Source organism: Lynx rufus, unplaced genomic scaffold, assembly GCF_022079265.1.
Source record: "Lynx rufus isolate CCGP_SWC_20201006 ecotype Redwood Valley unplaced genomic scaffold, mLynRuf1.p SCAF_12, whole genome shotgun sequence".
NCBI lineage: Eukaryota > Metazoa > Chordata > Mammalia > Carnivora > Felidae > Lynx > Lynx rufus.
The window spans coordinates 19,811,358-19,835,218 of NW_025814826.1; the positions used below are offsets into that span (position 1 = coordinate 19,811,358).

Here is a 23,861-nt window from a genome sequence, read left to right on the forward strand (position 1 = left end):
GGCTTAATAACCCTCTTAATTACTTATTTGTTCCCTGGCTTCGGGCACTTTTTTATACATACAGTTTAAGTTCTCTTCTCTAAAATTTTTATTTTTAGTAATACATTTTTTTGAACCAAAACTTTGAGTTTTATACCTACATTTAAGGGTTTATATTTTTACCTTTAGTCACCAACAAGACATAATGACACTGAAAGGGGTGGTTAGCCAAAGGAGTATTCCTAAGAAAGCTTTTTGATCCTTGGACAAAGAATCTTCCCATTCCAGAAAGCCTTCCCAGTTTAAGGACTTCTCCCACAACCACCAAATCTTCCTTAGAGCTCCGTCCTATACACACAACACACCATAGTCTCCAAATATTTCTACTTACCCTGCCAGAATCATCTCCTGGTTCTTAGAAAATAACTCCCCCTTCTCTGAAAGTCACCATTCCTATTTTTGGCTATTTGAATTATCTACGTAGAACATCTGAATCACATGCCAGATTTTGGCACCAGGATTAGCCATCACTAGTGCAGCATATAGATGGGTGGGAATGTGTAATGGAGGTGTATTTGTACTGTATTGGGCTGGACCTGGAGGGCTGAACTTTTAAATTAGGTAGCAGCAGAGGAATATGGTGGCTGACCTAGGAAACTAAGAAAAAAAAATTTTTTTTTAATTTTTTGTGTGTGCTTTTCACTTTCTGTGACAGGATCAAATTAGATCCACCTGTATATTATACTTCTTCAAAGTCTGGAAGAACTTTCCATTTTAGACTGTTTTTGTCTCAGTTTGCCCTTGGATCATATCTCACCAATTCTTGTTTTATCTTTGGTCTGCTGCTGAGTTAAATAGAATTCAACCACCTAGAGTACAAGTATTCTAAAATACCTGTAGGAATATATGACTCAAGCATAAACAAGTTTAGTATGAGAATGAAATGCATTCAGTTTTGACTGGGTTAAATTTGTTTTAAAAATATTTTTGTTTTGCTTAATATAGAAAACTTGGAAAATTCAGAAAAACATGAAGAAAATAAAATCACCCATAATTCTTTTAGCACTTAGCATATTTCTCATGCATATATATTTCAGAGACAAATTTTACCACATTGAAATTAAATATCCATGTCTTTTATTTTTTGATATAGCAAGTCATGGACAGTTTCTTATATCATTAAATACTCCTCCAAAATATTTTTAAGTCAGGGCTAGCAATCATTTCCTTTATGCCTCCCTCCTTTGCTTTTATGCTTGGAAAAGTTTTCCTCAGTTGGAAATCAAATATTTCTCTGAGTTACTTTCTAAAAATTCCATGAATAAAAACCCTGGCAAAATTTACTTAAGCAATATAGAATTGGAGGCAGAAATAAAGTGCTATGCATAATTATGAGCCACTAGGACCAGCTATGGCTTGAGATATCCAATCTGGGAGACAGATAACTTCAAACTCTCAAAAGTGAACAAAACCCAAACTGCCTCATTCAGTTGGAGATGTTTTGAGAAATGAAGCAAATGAATGATTTTTTCCTTTGAAGTGTATGTATATAAATATGTAAATATATACATATAAATATATGTAAATATAAAATATATAAATATCTATATATATAAATATGTGTACCTGTATATTTGTTTCCTTCTCCTTATAGATCTAATTTTCTTTCTTTGATGAATTTAGTATATGTATAGTTCCTCTTGGCCCATGACAAATTTAAGAATACTTTATTATGAACAGGTAGGATTTCTTTTTTTATTTAAATTTCAGTTTATAGTGTATTGTTATTTTCAGGTGTACAATTTAGTGATTCATCACTTACATAAAACACCCAGTTCTCATCACTACAAGTGCCCTTCTTAAACTATCACCCATTTAACTCATCCGCTGCCCACCACCCCTCCAGTAACCCTCAGTTTGTTCTCTACAGTTAAGAATCTGTTTCCTGTGGTGCCTGAATGGCTCAGTTAGTTAAATGTCTGACTTTGGCTCAGGTCATGAGCTCACAGTTGATGGGTTTGAGCCCCGTGTTGGGCTCTGTGTTTGTCAGCACAGTGCCCATTTCGCATCCTCTGTCTCCCTCTCTCTCCCTCTCTCTCTGCCCCTCCTCTGCTCACTATCTCTCAAACAAAATAAAACAAAATAAAATAAAAGTCTATATTCTGGTTTGCTTCTCTTTCCTCTCCTTCCCCTCCCCCCGCCCAACACAGGTATTGTTTCTTAAAGCTCTTTTTTGGTCTCATGGTAAAGGAGCATCTGTAGAACACAATTCAATAGTAGGTCCAGTAAGTCTGCTTCCTCTTTTCCTTCTCCCCACAAAAACCCCCACAATACCATGAATAGAACATCAGTGATGGTATAGAACATCTGCTAACCTGGTATAGGCAAGCATTTAACAAAAGAAAGATTTTGCAATCCAAGCATACCTGTTTCCCTACGAGACATAAATATTTGTGATATGAATACTAGAAAAAAGGGAGAGGTGGCAAGTATTAAAATCAAAAGTGATGGCTCTATATTTTTCAACATAATTTTCAATTTAAAAGATAAAAACCCACAATCATGTATTTTGCACTTTAAAAATGTCTGCCAACCAGCAGTTATTCGAGGTAATGAACTATCAGTTATATGTTGATAATGAATTCAATTTGAACAATTTTCAGAATCACAAAATAATTGAGCCTATCTCCTTATTTAAGCCAGGTAGTTTGCTTTTGTATCACTGTTTTCTGAGCTTTGTGTGTCCAAGATATTCATGGATCCATCTGCTAAATTAGAGTGGGGAGCAGAAGTGGAAGGGGCTCTCAGGGCACGGCACAGGATAATCGATCTGGCCGACAAAAAGGACATATGGAACCAGAGCCACATCTTTATACTTCTGGTGTCCATGGCATAGAGGGTCAGGTCAGTTGAGGATTATACAGCAGGGAAGAAAGAGCAATAATAAAACTGCCTCTGATTCTCTAGGCAAGACATAGTACCTGGTTCCAGAGAATGGAATCCAGGAATTTGAGACCTGGGTATTATTTTCATAATAAATTTTTCATTTTGAGATATAATTGTAAGAATACAAAGAAATCCCACGTACCCTCTCCTACTTCCTCCAAATAGCAACATCTTCAGGAGCTATAGCATAATACCAGAATCAGAATACTAACATTAATCAAGACACAGAATTTTCCATCACCACAAGCATCCCTCAGGATGCCCTTTTATGGCCACATCCACTTTCTTCCCATCTCCACCTCTTCTTAACCCCAGCAACTACCAATATATTCTCCAGTGCAATAATTTTATCACTTCATGAACATTATATGAATGAAACCACACAGTATCTATCTATTTGGGATTAGTTATTCATTCAGCATAACTCTCTGGAGATTCATTTAGGTTGCTTTGTGTTTCCATAATTTGTTCCTTTTTATTGCTCAGTAGTTTTCCATGGTATGAATGTACTAGTTTGTTTACCCATTTGGGCATGGAAGGCTATTTGGATTGTTTCCAGGTTTTGCCTATTATAAATAAAGCTGCTATAAACATTTATGTGCAGGGTTTCGAGCAAACATAAGTTTTAATTTCTCTAGGATAGATGCCAAGAGCGCAATACTGGGTCATATGGTAGTTGCATGTCTATTTTAAAAAGAAATTGTGTGGAAGTGCTGAATCACTCTACTATACACCTAAAAATAAATATTATACTGTATATTAACTGGAATTTAAATAAAAACTTAAAACAATAAACCGTTAACTGTTTTTGAGAGTTAGCTCTATCATTTTACATTCCCACCAGCAATGTAGGACTGATCCAGTTATTCTATATCCTTCCCAACATTTGGTGGTGGGGTCTCTCTTTCTCTTATTTCAGTCATGCTGATAGGTGTGTAACGATAGCTCTTTGTAGTTTTAATTTGAATTGTCTAATGGCAACTTTTGATGTATTTTGCCATCTGTATACTCTTTGGTAAAACGTCTCTTTAGGCCTTTTGCCCATTTTCTCACTGAATTGCTTGCTTTCTTTGCATCAAGTTTTGAATTTTTATACTTCAAATCCGAGTCCTTTATCAGATATGTGGTTTGCATATATTTTCTCCCAGCTTGTAGTTTGTCTTTTTTGTCCTCTTAAGAGGGTCTTTCACACAGTACAAATCTATAATTTTGATTAAGTTTGATGTCCAATTTATCAACTTTTCCTTTATGGAACATGCTTTTGATGTCAAATCTAAGGACTCTTTACCCTAGCTTTACACCCTGGAGATTTTTTCCTTTTTCCTAAAAGTTTTATAGCTTTACATTTCAGTCAGTGATTAGTTTTGAGTTAAGTTTTGCATAAATTATGAGACTTAGGTTGTGGTTTATTTGCCTATGGAAGCCCACTTTCTCCAGCACCATTTATTGAAAAGGCTCTCTCTCCTCCATTGCATTGCTTTTCACTTGTCAAAAATCTGTTGGTCTATTTCTGGATCCTTTATTCTCTTCCATTTATCTCAGTCTATTTCTTCACCAACACCACACATTTTTGATTATTGTAGCTATGTATCTTGAAATTGGGTAGAATGATTCTTTTGGTTTTATTCTCTGGATTTATTTTGTATTATTTTTCTATGTTTTTAAGGTGAGAGCTTAGGTTGTTTTGAGACTTTTCCTAACGTATGCATTGAATGCTATAAATTTCCCTCTCCGTGGCTTTAGCTGTGTCCCACCAATTTTTAATATGTTACATTTTCATTTTCATTCAGTTCAATGTATTTTTTAAAACTTAACTTGAGATTGTATCTTTGATCCATGGATAATGTAGAAGAATGTTATCTTCCAAGTGTTTGGATGTTCCTGTTATCTTTCCCCTTTTGATATCTAGTTTGATTTCATTGTGGTCAGAGAACAGTCTGCATGATTTTCATTCTTTTAAATTTGCTGAGGTCTGTTTTTTGACCCAGAATATATTCCTTGAATATATGGAACATAGGCACTTGAAAATAACGTGCACTCTGCTGTTGGTGGGCAGAGCGATTTATAAATGTTGTTTAGATCCTGTTGGTTGATGGTGTTGTTGAGTTTATGTCTTTATTGATTTTCTAATGATTTCTCTGTACATTGGGTGGACTTGTATTGGGGAAGTGGACTCAGTCACAGTGGGTGGGGTGTCATGTTTTTGTGAGTTTACTCCAGGAGTGCTACCAGATTCTCTCAGTGAAGATCTGAGACAAATCTCCTCATCGTTTGAGTAAGAAGAGGAAAAACAAGTTTTGAAATTCACCAGAGTATCCTGTTCTTCTTAATAAGGCCTGCCTTGAGGGTAATCTAGTTAACCTGAGCCTAACCCGCTGAGGTTTTACCTGAGCATAACTGACCTAGGAAAGAGGAACACCCCACTCTGCCTACCCTCACTGTCTTGCTCTCCTGTCATGCCTGACAGAAATGACTGGAAGCATGCAGGAGGTTACAACCCTCGGGGCTCGGGAGCAGTGGAGACAAGACTGATGGGGGCTAAGAATGCCTCCCTGCCACATACTCAACAGGCTACTACAGGCCTGTCATTGAAGGCAGTGCCTTATACCCAGTACATCATGCCTGGTTCACAAGTAAAAATTTTAAGGCAGACTCAGAGGCAAAAAACAGTTTGCAGAGACACAGAAAGCATGAGAACCAGTCTCAAACACACAAAGATGTTGGAATTCTGAGACCAGGATATAAAACAATGATGATTAATATGCTCAGGTTTCTAGAGGATAAAATAGCATGCAAAGACAGATTGACAATGTTAGAAGAGAGATGGGAATTCTAGAAAAGAATGAAAAAAATGCTAAAGTAAAAAAAAAAACTTGTAACATTGTGAAAAACGAACTTGATAGGTTCATTAGTAGACTGCACACAGCTGAGGACAGAATTAGGGAACTTGTACTGGAGAGAGATCAATAGGAATTTCTCAAAGTAAAAAGGAAAGAGGGGGAGGGAGGGAGAGAGGGAGAGAAAGAAAACCAGAGCAGAACTAAGAACTGTGGGACAATATTAAAGGTGTAACACATTTGCAATGGAATACCAGGTGAAGAAAGAGGAACAAGATTAGAAGAAATAATGGCTATGAATTAAAAGAAAAAAGGAAATTAAGTAATAGGCCCAGGAGGTTCAGAGAACACCAAGCATAATAAACACCAGAAAATCTGTACATGGGGGGCATCTTGCTCCAATTGGAAGAGCATGTGACTCTTGATCTCGGTGTCATGAGTTTGAGCCCCACATTAGGTGTAGAGGTACTTAAATAAACTAAAAAGGATCTGTACATAGGAATATCATCTACTGCAGGAAATTAAAGAAACAGCAAAATGGGAACAGGGTCCACTGGGGAAAACCACTCACCTACACAGGAACACAGATGGGACTACAAAAAGACTTCCCTTTAGAAACCATGCAACCAAGGATTGGAGTGGAATAAAAAAGCCACCAAATTAAAAACCTGTAGCCTCTGAAGTTATCCTTCAAAAGTTAAGGAGAAATGAAGACTCGCACAGATCAAAAGTTAAGGTATTGCTGGTACATCTGCCATGCAAAAAGTATAAAAAAATGTCTTCAGGGTGAAGGAAAATGATATAGGCCACCTCCATAGACACTCCCCTACTTCCATGAACACATGGATTTAATGAGAAAAACAGGCTCCACTGAACATCCACGAAAATCTCTGACCCTGCCAGTTGTATTGCTTCCTTGTGTGTTGTTACAAGTGGATATCTACTCTCTTGGTTCGTACCTCTGGGGACACCCTTTAGCCAGGACAGAGGGAGCCTCAGAGGGAGGAGGTCTCTGGGACCAGGTTTCTGTGAATGGGGGGAATGAGCCTCAATCAGGGATGGGTGCCCCTATGCCTGAGATATGTGCAGAGGAGAGAAATGGTATGGCCCTGCCATAACCCTCTAGAGGTGCTGACAGAGGCCCAGCTCCAGGCTGGAATCAGCCTGTCCACTTCCCCCATGCACTGTGTAATATAGTCTCCCTTTCTGTCCACCGAACAAGCAAAGGAAGGCAGTAGGGTCTTCTAGAACTTGGGCACGCCCTCCCTCAGTCCAACTGATGTCAGTCCTGGTTGCCAGGCACTGGTTTGTGTTGGAGATGGAACCCTCCTTGGGGTTCTAAGCAGTTACTTGTGGCCCATAGGACACTGGTGCTGGGAGCAGAGCCACAAGGCCCTTTGGAGCCAGCTGGTGGCCACTGAAATTTCTCCCCAGCTGGTCCTGGAGCAGCTGTGGGCTGCCTTGCTGGTGATGTATGAAAGTATGCCACACATGCCAGGAGACTCTGGGTTTCTCTGGGTGATCCTCATATGCACTGCAGTGATGGTGTTCATAGTAAAGAGTGGACACAGTTTAAGAAGAGGAGAGGGGCTTCTTAGGAGGCAATATGCCCAGAATGAAGCATCTGGGAAAGCATCTGCCCAGGAAAGGTGTGGAGGAGACAGGACTAAAGGCACAAGCCCATGAAGCTCTCACACCACCTGGGTGGGATGCCAGTCCTCTCTCATTACAACCCTTGCTCTGACTGCCCTGAATGAAAATCTCAGCTGGTTTTCAGAGGAGGACACTGTGCAACTGCTGAAGGAAATTTAAAAAAAAAGCCAGCCCGTAAGACCTTCTCAACTAACTGATGAAAATCCCATCTTGGGAGCATCACAGGAAGATAGAGAACCCTGTGGGAGGAAAATAACAGAAGGTTCAAATGATAGCCCTGATCTGCATGGAAGTCTAGCCCTCCTGGTCCAGAAAACTGGCAGCTGAGGCAGAGAGTGCAGGACAAGGCAGAGGAGGAAGGAAGGCCAGAGCCCCCAATCCAGAAGTACACCAGGATGCCAGTGAGGATGGGAGCCACTTCAAGACCGTAGGCCAGACCATGCTGAAGTTGCTGCATGTGCTGGAGCTCATTAGACATCACATAGAAGGTTGGGGCTCAGGAGAGGGGGGGAGGAGAGTGGAAAATGGTGATGGCTCCATTCACCTGTCAGCAGTCCATCAGAAAATCCATGGCCATGGCCATGCCACTGTGCCTTGGGCAGGTGTCATGTGGAGAACAAGTTGTCCAGAGAATTGATGGAGGAAAATCGGAGGATTGCGAAGCTCAGAGGACAAATAACAAGCCTCCAAGCTGAGGAAGTGTCTTTTCACATTGAAAATGCCTACCTGGAAAGTGAGATTCAGAAGTTCCAGCTGAAGCTCACAATAAAGCTTGAGATGTGGGAAGAGCACATCCTGCATCTGGAGAGAAACTCGGCAGAGGAGAAAACACACCTCTTGGAAATGGAGAAGCAACTTCCCAAGGTGTACAGGAGCCTGAATGCCACCCATCAAACCCTCAGCCTCTACAAGAAGATGGCCGAGGACCTGGGCAGAGAATTTCAGAGAACCCCCTCCCTCTATGAGGTCTTTCTGGGTGAGGAGAGGGATCACAAGAGCTGGAGGGTGGCTCTGACAGTGGAGAGAGAGCTCTACCAGCTGAGGACAGAAATCCATTGCCTCAGGCAGAGGCTGGCCCAGTTAGGTCCACAGTCCAGCCTGTCCCACAGGGATAAGCTGCCTCTGCTCATGCTCTTCTGCCCCCAGCCTCCCACTTCCTTTGAGGGTGGGGGCTCCCCTACATCTCCAGGAGCCCAGGAGAGTGTGTGCTGGGAGGGCTCTGAGGCCTGGGATCACCTGCTGGTCTGACTCAGCTTCCAAGCAGCCATCAACACCTACAACCACAGCACAACCGCACCTGTGCTTCTCCCTCAAGCCATACCCATTGTTCCTTTTAGTTCAGATCCACCCTATTATTTAACTGATACTACATAGCTCTTAGACAAGTTCCCTATAGCAGTATGACTGAGGTAGTATTTTTCAATAAATGTTAAATATAAAAAATAAAATAAAAACACCAAATTAGATACTCTAGTACTGAGAGTTGATTTTATTAAGTGATTATATTCCAAGTGCTCTATTAATTCTTTTACGTGTATTATATCATTTAATTTTCCCAATAACCCATTATTGTTCACATATTATTATTACTGAGGTTCCAAGAGGTTAAACAACTTGCTCCAAGATCACACAGCTAGTAAATTGCAGAGCTGGCATTCCAATCCAGGGTTGTCTAACTACTAACTGGTGTGTAAGTAACTTGTATGCAATATGCTATTCTATAAGGATCCCAGAAGGGCTTGATAAATTTTGTCCTAGTTCACATTTGAGTAAGGATGCAAATATTATAGTGGTAGCTATGAGGAAAGTCCCACCAAAGTATGGTGGGCAGCCTCTAAGGGGTCTCCAGTGATTTGCATGTTTGGTATTCATATTCTTGAATAATCACCATGCCCCCCCCCACCCCACTTTGAATATGGTCTGGTACTACTGACTCACTTCTAATTAACAGAATAGGGCAAAAGTGATAGGATGTCACTGTTGACGTTAGTTTACAAAGAGGCTGTTTTGCTCTCCCTCACTCTCTCATCTACCCTGAAGGAAGCCAGGTGGTGTATTGTGAGCTGCATTATGGAGAGGCCCACGTGGCAAGGAATGAACGTCTATTACTAATAGCCCTGGTGGACCTCTGGCTGCTAGCAGCCATGTGAGTGAGCTCAAAAACAGATCTCCCCCCACAAGCCTCGAGATGACTGAAGATCCAGCTGACATCTTGACTGCAGCCCGTGAGAGACCCTGAGCCAGAGGTACATGGCTAGTCACACCAGAATGGCTGACCCACAGAAACTGTCAGGTTATAAATGTGGTTTTAAGCTGTGCAGTTTGGGGAAATCATTCAAGAAAGAGAGAAAACAAAACAATGAACCCAAACTTTTGGCTTCTGATACCACTCCCTCTCAAGGGATTGAAATTCCAGAGAAATCAAGAGATGGTAGAATCTAGTAGATTGGGGTAAAAATTGTAAGAAAAGTGGACCTCTGTTCTGTTCACCATGTCTCTCTGAGAGGACATCATCTCACTTGACCCTCATATGCCAATAACCTGCAAATACAGGAGAAGACAACTGGCAGTGTGTCATGAGTCATCCGAGAGAGGGTTGGACACAGCATCCCAGAGCCTCCTAGAAGGCAAAGAGCAAGCTCAGAGGTTCTCTGGTATCCCTAGAGAAGGCATGGAAATGAGATGAGTTGAGAGCCTGGGACTTGGTCATGGGACTTCTGTGGTAGAGGGGAGGTGGCCTGTGAAAGAGACACTACCTGGAGCCCCTTCTTGGACCAGCAGCCTCCTGCCTATTTTGGGAGGCTGAGAATTTAATAAGGGACTGAATTAGTGTATAAGAGATGATGTTCTAATGCTTAGCATATTTAAAGTTATTTAAATCATTGACATCCCCTTTCCCTTAGTCCCCACTACCGCCATTAGTGGGAATGGTGGCTTCAAAGCAAGATGAGAACATCTCCTATATGCCTGTAATGTGTAAATGTCAGTGCACAACAGTCACTGCTACCACCTTAGCAGCCCCACTGCTTTCACAAAGACACAGGGACAAGTGACACCTAAGGCTTCTTTTCCCAGTTTCTGGTTACTGCCCGACTCAGATGGGATACTTAAGTGATTAAGTGGAGGAGCCGGTGGATGGCCATGAAGAAGAGTGAGAGGGGCATGGGAAGGGTAGCAGAGACATGGAAATGGCTAGACCCCCATGGTTTGAAGATGACCTGGTGAAAGAGGGATGAAGCTTTTCCTTACTCATCTTTGGTGAAATGGAGCCTAGACTTAATTGATGCTTCTTGCTCTTGCTCCAAAATCAACTACCCTCGGGGCGCCTGGGTGGCGCAGTCGGTTAAGCGTCCGACTTCAGCCAGGTCACGATCTCGCGGTCCGTGAGTTCGAGCCCCGCGTCGGGCTCTGGGCTGATTGCTCAGAGCCTGGAGCCTGTTTCCGATTCTGTGTCTCCCTCTCTCTCTGCCCCTCCCCCGTTCATGCTCTGTCTCTCTCTGTCGCAAAAATAAAAAAATAAACGTTGAAAAAAAAAAAAATCAACTACCCTCGATTGATCATCATTATATATACCTCATCTTTTTTCTGTGGTTAAACTGTCCTCCTCCTTTTTGGAAACTTAGCTTAGGTTACAGGGCTGCCACATATGGCTCTACAGATTGTGCACTGAAAAAATCCAGGTGGTACCATTTATACCCTATGAGATGATTTGACAGGTCATCTCCCAGAAATCTTTCCACATCATTGTTAGTGGATTCTCATTATTCCCATTAACAAATATTTGAAGATTAAATGCCAGGTGCTGTTCTAAGTTCCAAGGACTTAGCAATGAACAGGATAGAGTTTCTGCCATTGGTAGTGGTACAGGAAGAGACAGACCATAACTACATGAACAAATAAGTAAGCACATGTGAGGGTAAGGTAAATTGGGAGATACATTCTTATGTGCTTCAATAATACACAGGACCACAGTTTATAAACAATAGATGTTCTATATGTAACCATGTTTCCTCCTTTCCCTTTTGAAACGTAAGGCAGCAGACAATATGTTGTATGTACTAACAATGGGTATTTACTACAAGTTAATAGAGTTAATCCTTATTAGACTTTATATTTGTCCTACCAGGATGACATTTTAAGAAAATATGAATTCTTTAATACACTTAGTGGGAATAGTTAAAATTTTTTTTATCATATTTATAAAATTAAATAAACTTATGTGGGTTTGGTAGTGGCAGAGAGGCAGATTTTACAAATTTAGTACATCTTTGACATTTGTGAGGGACATTTTCCCAAGACTAGGAGTGTTCTCAAAATCACAAACCTCAGCAGGGCACATAATTTTCCCACAAAATACTGTGAAATAGAACTAAAATATTTAAAGATCTTTTGTATTCTTAATGGTTCCCTATACCACAGGGCTAAAGAAATTTGTAGGATTATTTTCTAGCTTAGAACCTTTATTTCCTTAGACTTTTTCACTTTCATTGCCAGTACTCGTGATTTTCTTTTTAGAGTTTTAAAAATTACTAAAGTGTAAAAATAACCTTGAAAGTCATTCTTGATGATGGATAGAAAATTTCAAAACATATATCAAGATGTTGGTCCATGAGTTTGGCCCATGCATAAGATAGAGACCCACCTGATACACTAGCATCAGAGGACTTATGATTTAAATGAAGCCTTTGGATAATAAGAAATCACTATGAGTCTTCAATCACTAGAGTTGCTGAAAAGCACTAAAACTGAATGCAAAATCCACAGATGCCAAAGGTCTTTGGGATTACATTGCAGATCCATAGCAGGAGAGCAAAATGCAATCACTTGCTCATCCCTTTATTGTTAAAGTATATGTGACATCATTGTGATAAGTGATGTAGAATTTTCCAACTTGGATAGTGTATGAGAAACTTCTCTGGAGCACCATAAATTGGATGTTTATCTTTTTGCCACATATCAGCTACCTGGCTGATTTCTAATTTGTTTACGAATTCATAAATGCTCTGAAACTGATTCTTTCTCTTTAATGAGTGTTGGCAACTCCAACCTCTAAGGGCAGAGGTGAGGATAAACTGAGCCAGGTTATGAGAAGTCTTCAGAAACGTGAAAGTGACCCAGCAAAATCAAGGTGTTATTATTACTCAATCAGGTATTGCTGGCTTCTAGTTGCTGGTTTTGTTCCTTGAACTGAATAAAAACACATGGGAAGCATCAATTAGCTGAAATGGACATTGTATAAAGGGTTTAACTTACTTCTTTTACAAACCACTGACAAAAGGCAGGACCAATCCATTCTCTTGCATGAATACCACAGTCTATCCAGACAGCTCTTTTGTAAGTTCGTGATCTTCTGCCCAGCTGAAAACAAGAGTGTTCATAGTAACCAAGTCAGGCTTTTATTTTTAGATTCACTGAAAAGCATAATTTAATAAGGTTTCAGAATAGTTCTTCACTATAGTTTGATTAATTAGGTAACTCACAAAAAAGATAAAGAGATTTCCTATCTTTCCAGAAGTGCAGGCTTGTTTATGCAGAAACAATGACTTTATTGCCTGAATTACAAATCAAATAACTGGAAAATACACAAAAAGGGCAATCCCTTAAATAGGCTTGCTTTTCCTTTAATATAATTTGTGACTGTTAAGTAAAATGCTAAATTCCCCGTCCTCCCAAGCATTCTAAGACAATCAGCTTCAAATTCCCAAGGAATATTTCTTTAAGTAATAACTATGTTTTATAGGTGGACAAAGTCAAATTTTATTACAACACAAAATGGAAAAGCAAAACAATTTGATTTGTAGAATCAAGTGACAGATTTGTCTTTATAATCCTATTATATCAATATTACTTAAATGTGGTTTCTAACTCAGTAATAAATAGATAGCTATTAACATTATTTCATAGGGAATCTAGTTTTCATTCATTACTTCACTCAACTAACACTTCAGGAAATCCTTTGGGGATATTGTTCTTGACACTGGAGACTCAAAGAAGAAAAGACAAGGAATTTATATGCTGGTAGGGAGGGCAGACATGGGAACAATTAACCATTATGATGTGAAGATGCAGAAGTTGTTTAGGGAACATGGGAGGTGTTATGTGTAATTTTCCCGGGGAGTAGGAGAAGGCTTTTCAGACGAGAAACACTTAAGTACTTGAGTAAGACTTGGAGCTGGTCCAGAAGACAAGTTAGAAGAAGGCATCTCAAGCTTGGAAGAGAATCTGGGAACATCCTCTTTGAAGAATGGGCTTTTGGGGTATGAGGAAGAAATGGCAGGTGGACACAGAAGTGTATACGTATGTGAAAGAGAGACACAGAGGAATGGATATAAGAACACTAACAGCAGTGATGGATGACAGTATCAGACAGGAGAGGATGGGGACTTGAAAGAAAGTTCAGTACTGAGGCCGTTACTGCAATAGTCCAGGGAGAAGAGATCCAGAGATAAATTATGGTAACAGCAGGGAAGACAGAGGAGGAATTGGAGCAGATCCAAAAGATACTTAGAAGAAAAAATCATCAGTTCTTGGTGGTAGATTTAAAGGAAGTGGTGAAAACAAAGCAGAGGAATTTAGGATGATGCTCATGTTTCTTAACTGCAATCACAGCAATGCCATTGTGAGCTTGAAGTACTTTTGTGAATATTCAGATGAGAAGGTCAAGTAGGCAATAGAATATGAATGTAAAAGTCCAGAAGGTGGACTTCACTGAATATGGAATGATTATTGAGACCATAGGGTGGATGTGTTCATCTAGAAAGGTTGGTGGAGGGACAGCACATCTGAGCATGGAGTCCTGGAATGAACAGAACCCACTGGAAAGGCAGGAGGAGAAGAGCCAGTGAATGAGCCACTGAATGGTCAGAGAGACAGGAAGAGAACAAATTAGGAGTCATTGCGGACCTCATCAAGACAAGTTTTAGAGGAGCTTTGGAGCCAAAGGCCAGTGAGTCTGAATGGGAAGTGAAGAAATAGAGACAGTGATATAGGGAAATCTTTTTTTTTAAGCTTTTCTTTCTTTCTTTCTTTCTTTCTTTCTTTCTTTCTTTCTTTCTTTCTTTTGAGAGTGTGCACGTGAGCAGGGGAGGAGCAAAAAGAGTGGGAGAGAGAGAGAGAATTCTAAATGGACTCTGCACTGTCAGTGCAGAACCAGATGTGGGCGTGAACTCACAAATAGCGAGATCATGAGCCAAAGTTGGATGCTTAACCAACTGGGCCACCCAGCTGCCCCTATAGGAAATCTTTTTAGATGCTTGGCTGAGAAGGGATGGAGAGCTCTGCGTCAGTAGCTGGAAGAGAACTCAGGGTCAACAGCTGGGAAGAATGCATATCTGCTTACAAATTTATGTAGTTTTTCACTGGTTCACCTTGAGTAGCACCAGCTCACAAATAATTTTGAAAGCCATTATTTTTAAGGGCATAGGTAACTCTGAATATGTTAGAAACAGCATTCTCTGGAATACTCAATGGTAAAAATTAAATAAGGCCCAAAAATCTAAGGGAAATTTTTTCTTAAATTAAAACGATGTTAAGTATGAGACGCCGTGAAAGACCATTTCTTTTCTTTTCCCCATAAGTCAAACGTGAAAAGGATGAATGTTTAATAAATATTTATTTTGTTAATAATTTATTTTTACCTTTAAAACAAAAAGAGACCTTCCCTCATATGATTTTCCAATAGAGAACACATGAATGAGGCCTGAATGAGTTTTATTCAGATGATGCATCCAATTTTGAATCTAAAATCAGATAAATAAAAACCATGTCAGACTTTCACAATTATGGAGGCTTCAGAGAACAAAAGGTAACAAAAGGCAATAATAGGTCTCAGAACTCAAAGGACATACATGACTATAAAGTTGAACAAAAATCAATTTTGTGTTTTTAATTTTCTTCAAGATACTTAAGACTATATTTTATTTTCTGTCTTTACAAATAGTAGCTTCATGTCTTTATATTGTTCCCCTTTTAGAGCATACATTCTACTACCATTTGTCATTAATATCTTGATGGCGGCGATTTACAGAAAATTAATCAATGTATTCTGGGTTCTTTTCAAGATAAAAATTTATTTCCATTTTCCCCCTAAGTACTTAAGAGGAAAAGAAATAAATCATCTTCACGAAAACCATCCAAACTACTTCAAAGTGTCTATTAAAGTCCTATATATTGCAATTTGTCACTGAACAGAAGATGCTAAGAAAAAGGCATTGTCTTCTGCATTTAAAGTTTATTCAAGCCATCAGAGGGCATTTTTTGAATAATTTCCCTAAGAACAGTGATAGATTTGCATTGATCCAGTCACACACACTTATCTGTCATCAGGAGAAGGAATATTTGAGATGGATGAATAAGGCACTTAGAAATATGGATGACATTTCTGACTTAAAAGCTTTACTACGAATAAGGAAATCACACAGAAGTGTCCCGCTGTTCCATGATGTGCAAGAGAGTCTGTGCTGAAAAAGCAGATTTTGAGAAGTATCCATATTTTCTTTCCTTTCTATTCTTATTGAGTCTAATGAGCAGGATATATATCTTGTGTGTGTGTGTGTGTGTGTATATATGTATGTGTGTATATATATGTATGTATGTATATGTATGTACATATCTACATATAGTTTGAAAATTTGACTTTTTTCTAGTGCATGTCATAGCACTTCTGTGTTCCAGGTTATCTAAAACTTCCATTGCTTCTAATTTCAAGCTTCTAAAATACATGTTGAAACAAGAAACATGTGAAAATAATTTTGAAAAGAATAATTTTGAAAAGAACTATCAAGAGGACCAAAAATTCTCCTAAGAATATAACAGGATCTCATTAATTCTGTGTTTGACATTCCTTTGCTCAATTCAGGGGAAGCATGGAAAATGTGTGTATTTATTAATTTATTCATTCTGTCATCAGCTACCTATTTGGAGGTCTCTATTTGCTTGTCACTATGGATATAGTGGTGAACAAGAAAGTAATGGCCTGTCCTGGGTGGCTCAATCGGATAAATGTCCGACTTCAGCTCAGGTCATGATCTCACAGTTTGTGAGTTCCAGCCTCTCATCGGGCTCTGGGCTGACAGTGTGGAGCCTGGAGCCTGCTTTGGAATCTGTGTGTGTCTCTCTCTCTCCCTGCCCCTCCACCACTCATGTTTGCTCTCTCGCTCTCTCTTTCAAAAATAAATAAACATTAAAAAAATTTTTAAAAATGCATTTAAGAAATGGCCTGTCCTCGTGAAACTTGCTTTGGAACTTGAGGACGACTAAGGCATTAATCAAATAATCCTAAAATTATGTGTATAAAAACTATGATAGATATTCTATCCATGTGCTGTGGGTACATGTAATAAGCTGGGGTTGGAGCTGGGGAGTTCTAATCCAATCTGGGAAAATAGAAATAGCCATCTTTTTGCTTGATCTGATATTGAAGGAGTAACTATTGTCCAGGTGAAATAGTCAAAGATGTGGTTGTGGGAATGAAGTTGCTATAGAATAAATACTAGGAAGAGTAAATAACATGTTAAAAGGCCCTGAGTTTCCACAAATGAAGCCTGGCCTGTGGGAGGTCCCAACCTGTGCAGACGCTGTGGAGTGAGCATCAAAATTCATTCCATCCCTCAACCAAATCATTGCCTTCAAACTCTGACTAGATCTACCTTCCATGCTTTTTTAGTTAAGGTTTTCACAACTGCAATTATAGCAACATTCCCTTGCTTTTACATTGCACTTCCATGTCCTCTGTGGGGGTGGGTTGGGTAAAGCAAATGAAATTCAAATTATTTTGCCACTTCTTTTAAAGGCTTAATAGAAGGGATGATTGAACTGAGGTGGCTAGACAATATAAGAGCTATATGTATTCTTCATATAGCCCCTACCTCTGTCTTTATGCTTCTCTCCCAATCATTAGACCTGAATGATAAAGATGCACTTATTAAAAAGAATGAAAGTTCCTTTGATTACATACTTCTTCTAAGGAGTGATAAACTTCATAATTATATCCAGAAAGGTATCTTCGATTTCTCTGGGTTCGCAAACTGCTTGCCTTTTCCAGTGTTTTCTGAAGATCTTCTATGAGGATCCTGGATTTGAAATGATAGACATGATGAAAATTGAATGGAGAGCATATAAAAATCAGGCAATATCAAAAGAAAATCATGCATCAGTGAAAAAGAATATAGCAAATAATGACATTTCTAAAAATACCAAATGTTGGGAAAGTATTCTCTTTTGGGAAATAGAAACTGTTAAATTGGGTAATGAAAATCTAAAACTAAAGAAGATGGTCTCAAATAATAATAATTACTACCATTTATTGAGCAGCTACAAGAACCGAATGATGGGTATGGGCATTTACATTTATTGAATACCTACTTAGGCACCACGCTATGTATTTTACGTACACAAGCTTAGTTAACAAACCTATAAGGTAAATTTTACTCTTAAACTTTACAAGTGGGGAAATGAGCCTCAAAAGGGTCAAGAACTTGCCAATATCATCTGCTAGTGAGAACAGAGCTAGAGTTTGAGCTTGGAATGTGAACCTGGATTCTAGTCTTTAGACTCTAAGCCCAGTGTGACATTAGGAACACCAAAACAAGACAAGGCAACACAATATGAAAAGTTTTCAAAGGTTTAAAAAAATGTTTAAATTTTTGCAAAATTGAGTTGGGGTATATTGGGTTTGCATTATTTTCAGAGTGGACAGACCTTCTAAAAATAAACAAGTGAAACTTGTTTCCACTCAAGGTAAGAGCAATTCCTCACATTTATCACCAGAAAGTTAAGAAGTTCTGATGTGGATACATCTGTTTGTTTGGCAGCTCTTGATAGAACCACCATTGTTCCCTTTAGAAAGGCAGTATTTTCCTAGGAGTTTCAGTGCAAAAAAACTACGCCTCTTAATTGATTCTTAGATTCTTTATCATTTATCATTATTAATTGATAAAAGACTTAACATATTACTAATCGCATAATGAAATGCCCATTCAGAGAATTGTCAAAATAATTCTAATGGAGAATTGCTCCTACAAAAGATTTATCTTAATATTTTCTAGTCAAGTTTGCTAGTGTTTTCACCAAAGTAAGAAAATTATCATGTAAAGTTTTTTAGTTTCAAGTTGTATGGAATCATTCCAGTTGGATATTAGCTCCTTTGATGATTAAACTCTTGGGCTTCTCTGTCTCCTTTTAAAATCTCCAAGTGCCATATGGAGCTAGTTTTTGGATTTCCTAATATTTGTTTAGTCATTTAGGCCAGTGATTCTTGAGTTGCATTGCTTTAAAGTCACCCGTGAGCGTTAAAAACTATGCCACACTGAGGTGCCTGGCTGGCTCATTTGATCTTGGGGTCATGCGTTGGAGCCCCAGGTTGGGTGTAGAGATTACTTAAAAATAAACAAACTTAAAAAAAATGCCACACTGGGCCCTGCATAGACAAGAATATCTGTGAATAGGTAGAAGTCCTTTTTAAAAGCTCACCTAGTGATTTTAATATATTGTTGGGATATTTAGGCTAATGATCTGGAAACAAATAATTTAGGCTAATTAAATCTGGAAACCCACTGGTATTAGTCCTCTCAGTTTCCATATTAAATACAAATGGAAGAAAAAAAACAAATGGAAGAGAATATGAGAATATAGCTGACCCTTGTTTCCTTTTTCCTCTCTTGAGTGTCTGTGCTAGATATGGTTAGCTGCCTACTCTCCATATGGACTTCTTGTACTGCAAGGGCTGGGAACCCAAAAATTACTTTTTCTTGACTCTCTTGCAGCTAGGGTCCCGGGTACAAATTTGTGAACACTGGTACGATAGGAAATTAAGAAATGCAGTGGCCATCTCCTGCTGTTGCTGTGACCATGTCAAGGTCAGAAATGTGACTGTTCAGGGAAAGTCGAGGTTGCTGGACTCAGCACTCCAGTGTCTAGTCACCAGCTTTGCAGCAAGAGAGATAGTTATCATCACAACAGTGAGGGCTGTACTATCACAGCAACAGCTTCTGGACCTCTGGACTGTCGCATGAGGGAGAAATAAATTATATGTGATTAAATCCATTGTGTGTGGGGATCTGTTATGAGTTGAATGGTGTCCCCTTCTCTCCCAATTTGTATGTTGGAGTCCTAACCCCCAGCACCACAGAATGTGACCTTATTTGGAAATAGGACTGTTGCAGATGTAATTACACTGACGTCAGTAGGATGTATTCTAATCCAATATGACGGGTGTCCTTATAAAAAGAGGCAATTCAGGGGCACCTGGGTGGCTCAGTCAGTTAAGTGGTTAAGTGTCTGACTTTGGCTCAGGTCATGATCTCATAGTTTGTGAGTTCTGGCCCCACATTGTGCTCTCTGCTGTTAGCACAGAGCCTGCTTTGGATCCTCTGTCCCCCTCTCTATCCCTTCCCAGGTCACACACATGTAAGTGTGCACTCCCTCTCCCTCTCAAAAATAAACATTTAAAAAAGAGGAAATTCAGTTTGGGAAAATGGAAAAGTTCTGGAGGTGTATGGTGCTAATGGTTGTATAATGTGAATGCACTTAATGTCACTGAATTGTATATTTAAAATGGTTAAAATGGTAAATTTCATATTGCATATTTTACCACAATTTTAAAAAATGGGGGAAATTACTACACAAAGACACAAGCAGAGGGAAGATATGAAGAGGCAAAGATGTCCATCTTACAAACCAAGGAGAGAGGCCTGGGACAGGTCCTTCCCTCACAGACCTCAGAAGGAACCAACTCTGCCCACACCTTCATTTCACAGTCTTCCAGCCTCTGGAATCATGAGACATTACATTTTTGCTTTTTAAGCCAGCCAGTCTATGGGATTTGTTATGACAGCCCTAGCAAACTAATACAGGTCTCTATTCAACGACTATACCTTAATACAGACCCTAAAAGACCAACCTGAAAATTAAAATAATTGTGGTGTGGCAGGTCTAGCCTCATTTTCCTTGTCAAATAGTTGACACCAGCAGAAAAATGAGAAGGAGATCAAAATGGCATTTGTAAGTGTTGTATTTTCTTAGTCCTTTGTGGTTCATGATTATCCCTACCCTAGGTGCATGTACTATAATATAACAGCGACCAGAGTCACTGAAAACTTTCCAAGTGATGTCAACATTCAGTGTAAAACCATGTCCCCAAAGTTTCCAGGGTGGGTGAGTGAGGCTCAATATTTGAAATTCCATTGCCAATTTTTACAGGTATTTAATTTATAAAATGATTGAATTTTTTATGACAGAATGAATCATCTCATCTTTCATGTCATTGAGAGGGGCTGATTACCTAGGGGCCAGACACATGAGGTCACATTATCTCTTCCTTAAAGATGACTACAGCTATATATTATGTATAGTTGTACGGAGTTAATGATAATCTTTTGGAAATACCCCAGGCTACAATAATAAAAGTCAATTAAAATGATCTCTATCTACTGCCCTGTGGAATTTAATCGACTCTTATGTGTTATTATCTCGGGACCAACAAAATGAATAATTCCAAATGATTGTCCTCCATGAGGAGACAACTGATTTAAAATACTCATTTTTTAGACTCTATTCTCTGTGACATAAAGTGTGATATTTTATTCTATATCAGTTCCGCATGACCTATATTTAATGGCAGGAAATAGAGACTTGTTAAAATAACTGGTATATTCCTTTCTACTGAATTATAATTAATGAAGCATGTGAGTTGTTGCTGAGCACCTATAGATATAATTACTAAGCTCCTTCCTTCCAGGCATTCAGAGAATCAAAGCACTCCTTCAAAGTTATAGTGATGACTAAACTGTGTTCAATATGAACAATAGTTTTATGCACAGCTGTGACTCTGCCCTGTTCTAGAAGGACAGATAAAGTACCTTTCTGCAAAAAGCATATAAGTACTTTAATAAGGCTGTAATTATCTTTCTGGCAGGGAAGTATTTGTGTGGACCAGGGAGGAATGTCACTGTCACTTTGCACCCTGTGGCTCAGCCTTCCAGAGAGACTAGGGCTTTCACCATGGACTCAAAGAGCCACAGGCCCATCCCAGGCCTTACCAGACATCATCAGGGATCTTTGTGCCAGTTTTGATAGTACAACCATTTGCTAAGAAGTTGGAGTAATTGAGGTTAGTCATTTACAAATATGCTTCACAGCCCTGAAATCCTAAGTTTCCAAATGAAAGGCAGGTCACTCCTTCCCATGTCATTGATTCACTACACTGCACTTCTCTGCCCAGATCCTGCATTGACTTTCTATCTCTCCACCACTTCCTTTTCCCTTGTGTCTGCTGGAATCCTGCTTTCTCTGTAAATAAACTTCCTGTATTCTTGTCTCTTCAGAGAACTCTCTCTTTTCATATTCTTGCCCTAATGGAAATGGAATTCTCTCAAGGACAGATTCTTTTGTGGCTTTCTCTTTCGCCACACCACCTATCATGGGACCAAAGGGAAGGAGGTCAGCATTCTCCTGAACCCCAGCATTCTCACATGCTTTCTCATCAATCTTCTAACTTCCAGAAAAAGCTCATCCTGCCTTCAGCATCATGCCATTCCTTGTTTCTTTCCTCTGACTCCTGGGTACTTTCTGATATTACTGTCCCAGGAGCACATCTGTCTCTCCACCTCTAATCTTATCATCAGCCAATGAGATTCAAAACTGCTATGATGATTCTCTGGTGATTTAGTCCATCCATTCTCAATCACATCAGTCTCAATGATTTACACTCCATTTCAGCCATGACCTCCATGACTAACACCTGAATCTTGTCACCAGCCATGAATGTTCTACACCAGGACTCTTAATCTTAGCCTACACTTTGTCAAGATTTTCTTCCCTCCATTTCCTTGTTGCCCTCAGTCATGCTGTATCTTCTTTCAATATAAAGATTATACCTCTCTTGATTCTTAAATTCGACTACATAATTCCTCCTAGACTCTTCTCTTTTCCTATCCAGATTTGATGCCATGGATGAATACTTAAGCTAGTATCTCACTAGGAACCTCAACTTCTTTGATCCTGACCTTTCTGTGGTCCTAATCCAACAAAATCTCAACTCTGTATGAGTGCTACAATCGCCCTGCTTTGCACCAAAAACCCCAGCTTTTCTCTTGGTAACCCTGTTTAGCTCGTTTCTTCCCTTTCAGTAGATAATTTTGCTTCTTATTCCACGTAGAAAATTTAGCCCTTAGTTATGATATCTTTCAACTTGTTGACTCTCCTGTTTATAATCTTAACTAGACTCACATTTACCTCTTCAGTCTTCCTGGATAAGGCATCCTTTCTAGTGCTCAAACCCATTTCTCCATTGGTGCATTCTATCCTGTACCATCAGTGTGTCCTTCCCTACTGGTCCCTCCCTTCAGCCTACAGACATACAAAAGTTTCCCCCTACCCCCCTAAAATCCCAAATTTGAAGCAGTCATTGATGCTGCATCTCCTTGTAGTCACTCCTCATTCTCTGCCTCTCAGCTTATTTTAACTTCTAGGAGCAATACTCTGCTCTGCTTCTTCATGTTCTCACCTCCTATTCACTTCTCTGTACTTTCTCTGTCTTCTGCTCCTGACAATATAATCCCACCATGAGAGTTACCAACACAGTTTCCATTGCCAAATCCAAAGGAAACCAGTCAGTCCTTTTCTTGCTGGATATTACTGCACCACGTGGCATCACTGATGTTCTCCCTCCTGAAAGTCTCTCATTTCTTAACTTCTGTGACTATCTTCCATTTGCTCCATTCTTACTATTTAACGATTCCTTTTAAAAAAAAACCCAAACCAAATATCCAAATTTATTTGAATCTATCTACTCAATCACCTAAGCTAGAAGATTTGAGGTTGTTTTCAATTTCTTCCTTTTCCACCTACATCCAACTAAGTGCAGAGTCCAGGTGGTTTTGCCTATTCACTTTTTTTTTTTTTAAAGCTTTCCTTATCCCACTACTCTGGTCCCGACTCAAGGCCTCACAACATCTTACTTGGACTATTGTAGTCTCCTATTGCCCCTCCACCCCTACTTACACATGGCTTCCTTGCTTACCTCTTTCAAGTGTGCAGAACCACATACTAGATAGCCTGAACTCCTAGCCCTCTACATCAGACTTCCCACAACCTGGTCTTCTCTCAACCTCTCCAGCATTATTTGTTTCTACTCCCTGACTTGATTTTAAAAAAAATTTTTTTAATGTTTATTTATTTCTGAGACAGAGAGAGAGCATGAGCGGGAGAGGGGCAGAGAGAGGGGGAGACACAGAATCCAAAGCAGACTCCAGGCTCTGAGCTGTCAGCACAGAGCCCGATGTGGGGCTTGAACTCACAAATTGTGAGATCATGACCTGAGCTGAAGTCGGTCGCTCAACCGACTGAGCCACCCAGGCGCCCCTCCCTGACTTGATTTTGTACACTAATAATACTGAGCCACTTCAGTTCCCCACACAGGTATTATACTGTTTTTTCCCTTTGCTTGCA

At 39.5% G+C, this 23,861-nt stretch overlaps 1 protein-coding gene across 1 annotated transcript in view; it reads right to left on the reverse strand.

Moving 5' to 3' along the window:
* CPA6 (carboxypeptidase A6) overlaps positions 1 to 23,861 on the reverse strand; it is a 313,869-nt gene that overhangs the window by 60,062 nt on the left and 229,946 nt on the right. The window contains exons 4-6 of the mRNA XM_047073812.1: positions 17,371 to 17,485; positions 15,053 to 15,154; positions 12,669 to 12,773 (exon numbers count right to left, since the gene is read on the reverse strand). Coding sequence (XP_046929768.1) covers positions 12,669 to 12,773; positions 15,053 to 15,154; positions 17,371 to 17,485 — 322 coding nt within the window. The remainder of the gene's footprint in view (positions 1 to 12,668; positions 12,774 to 15,052; positions 15,155 to 17,370; positions 17,486 to 23,861) is intronic.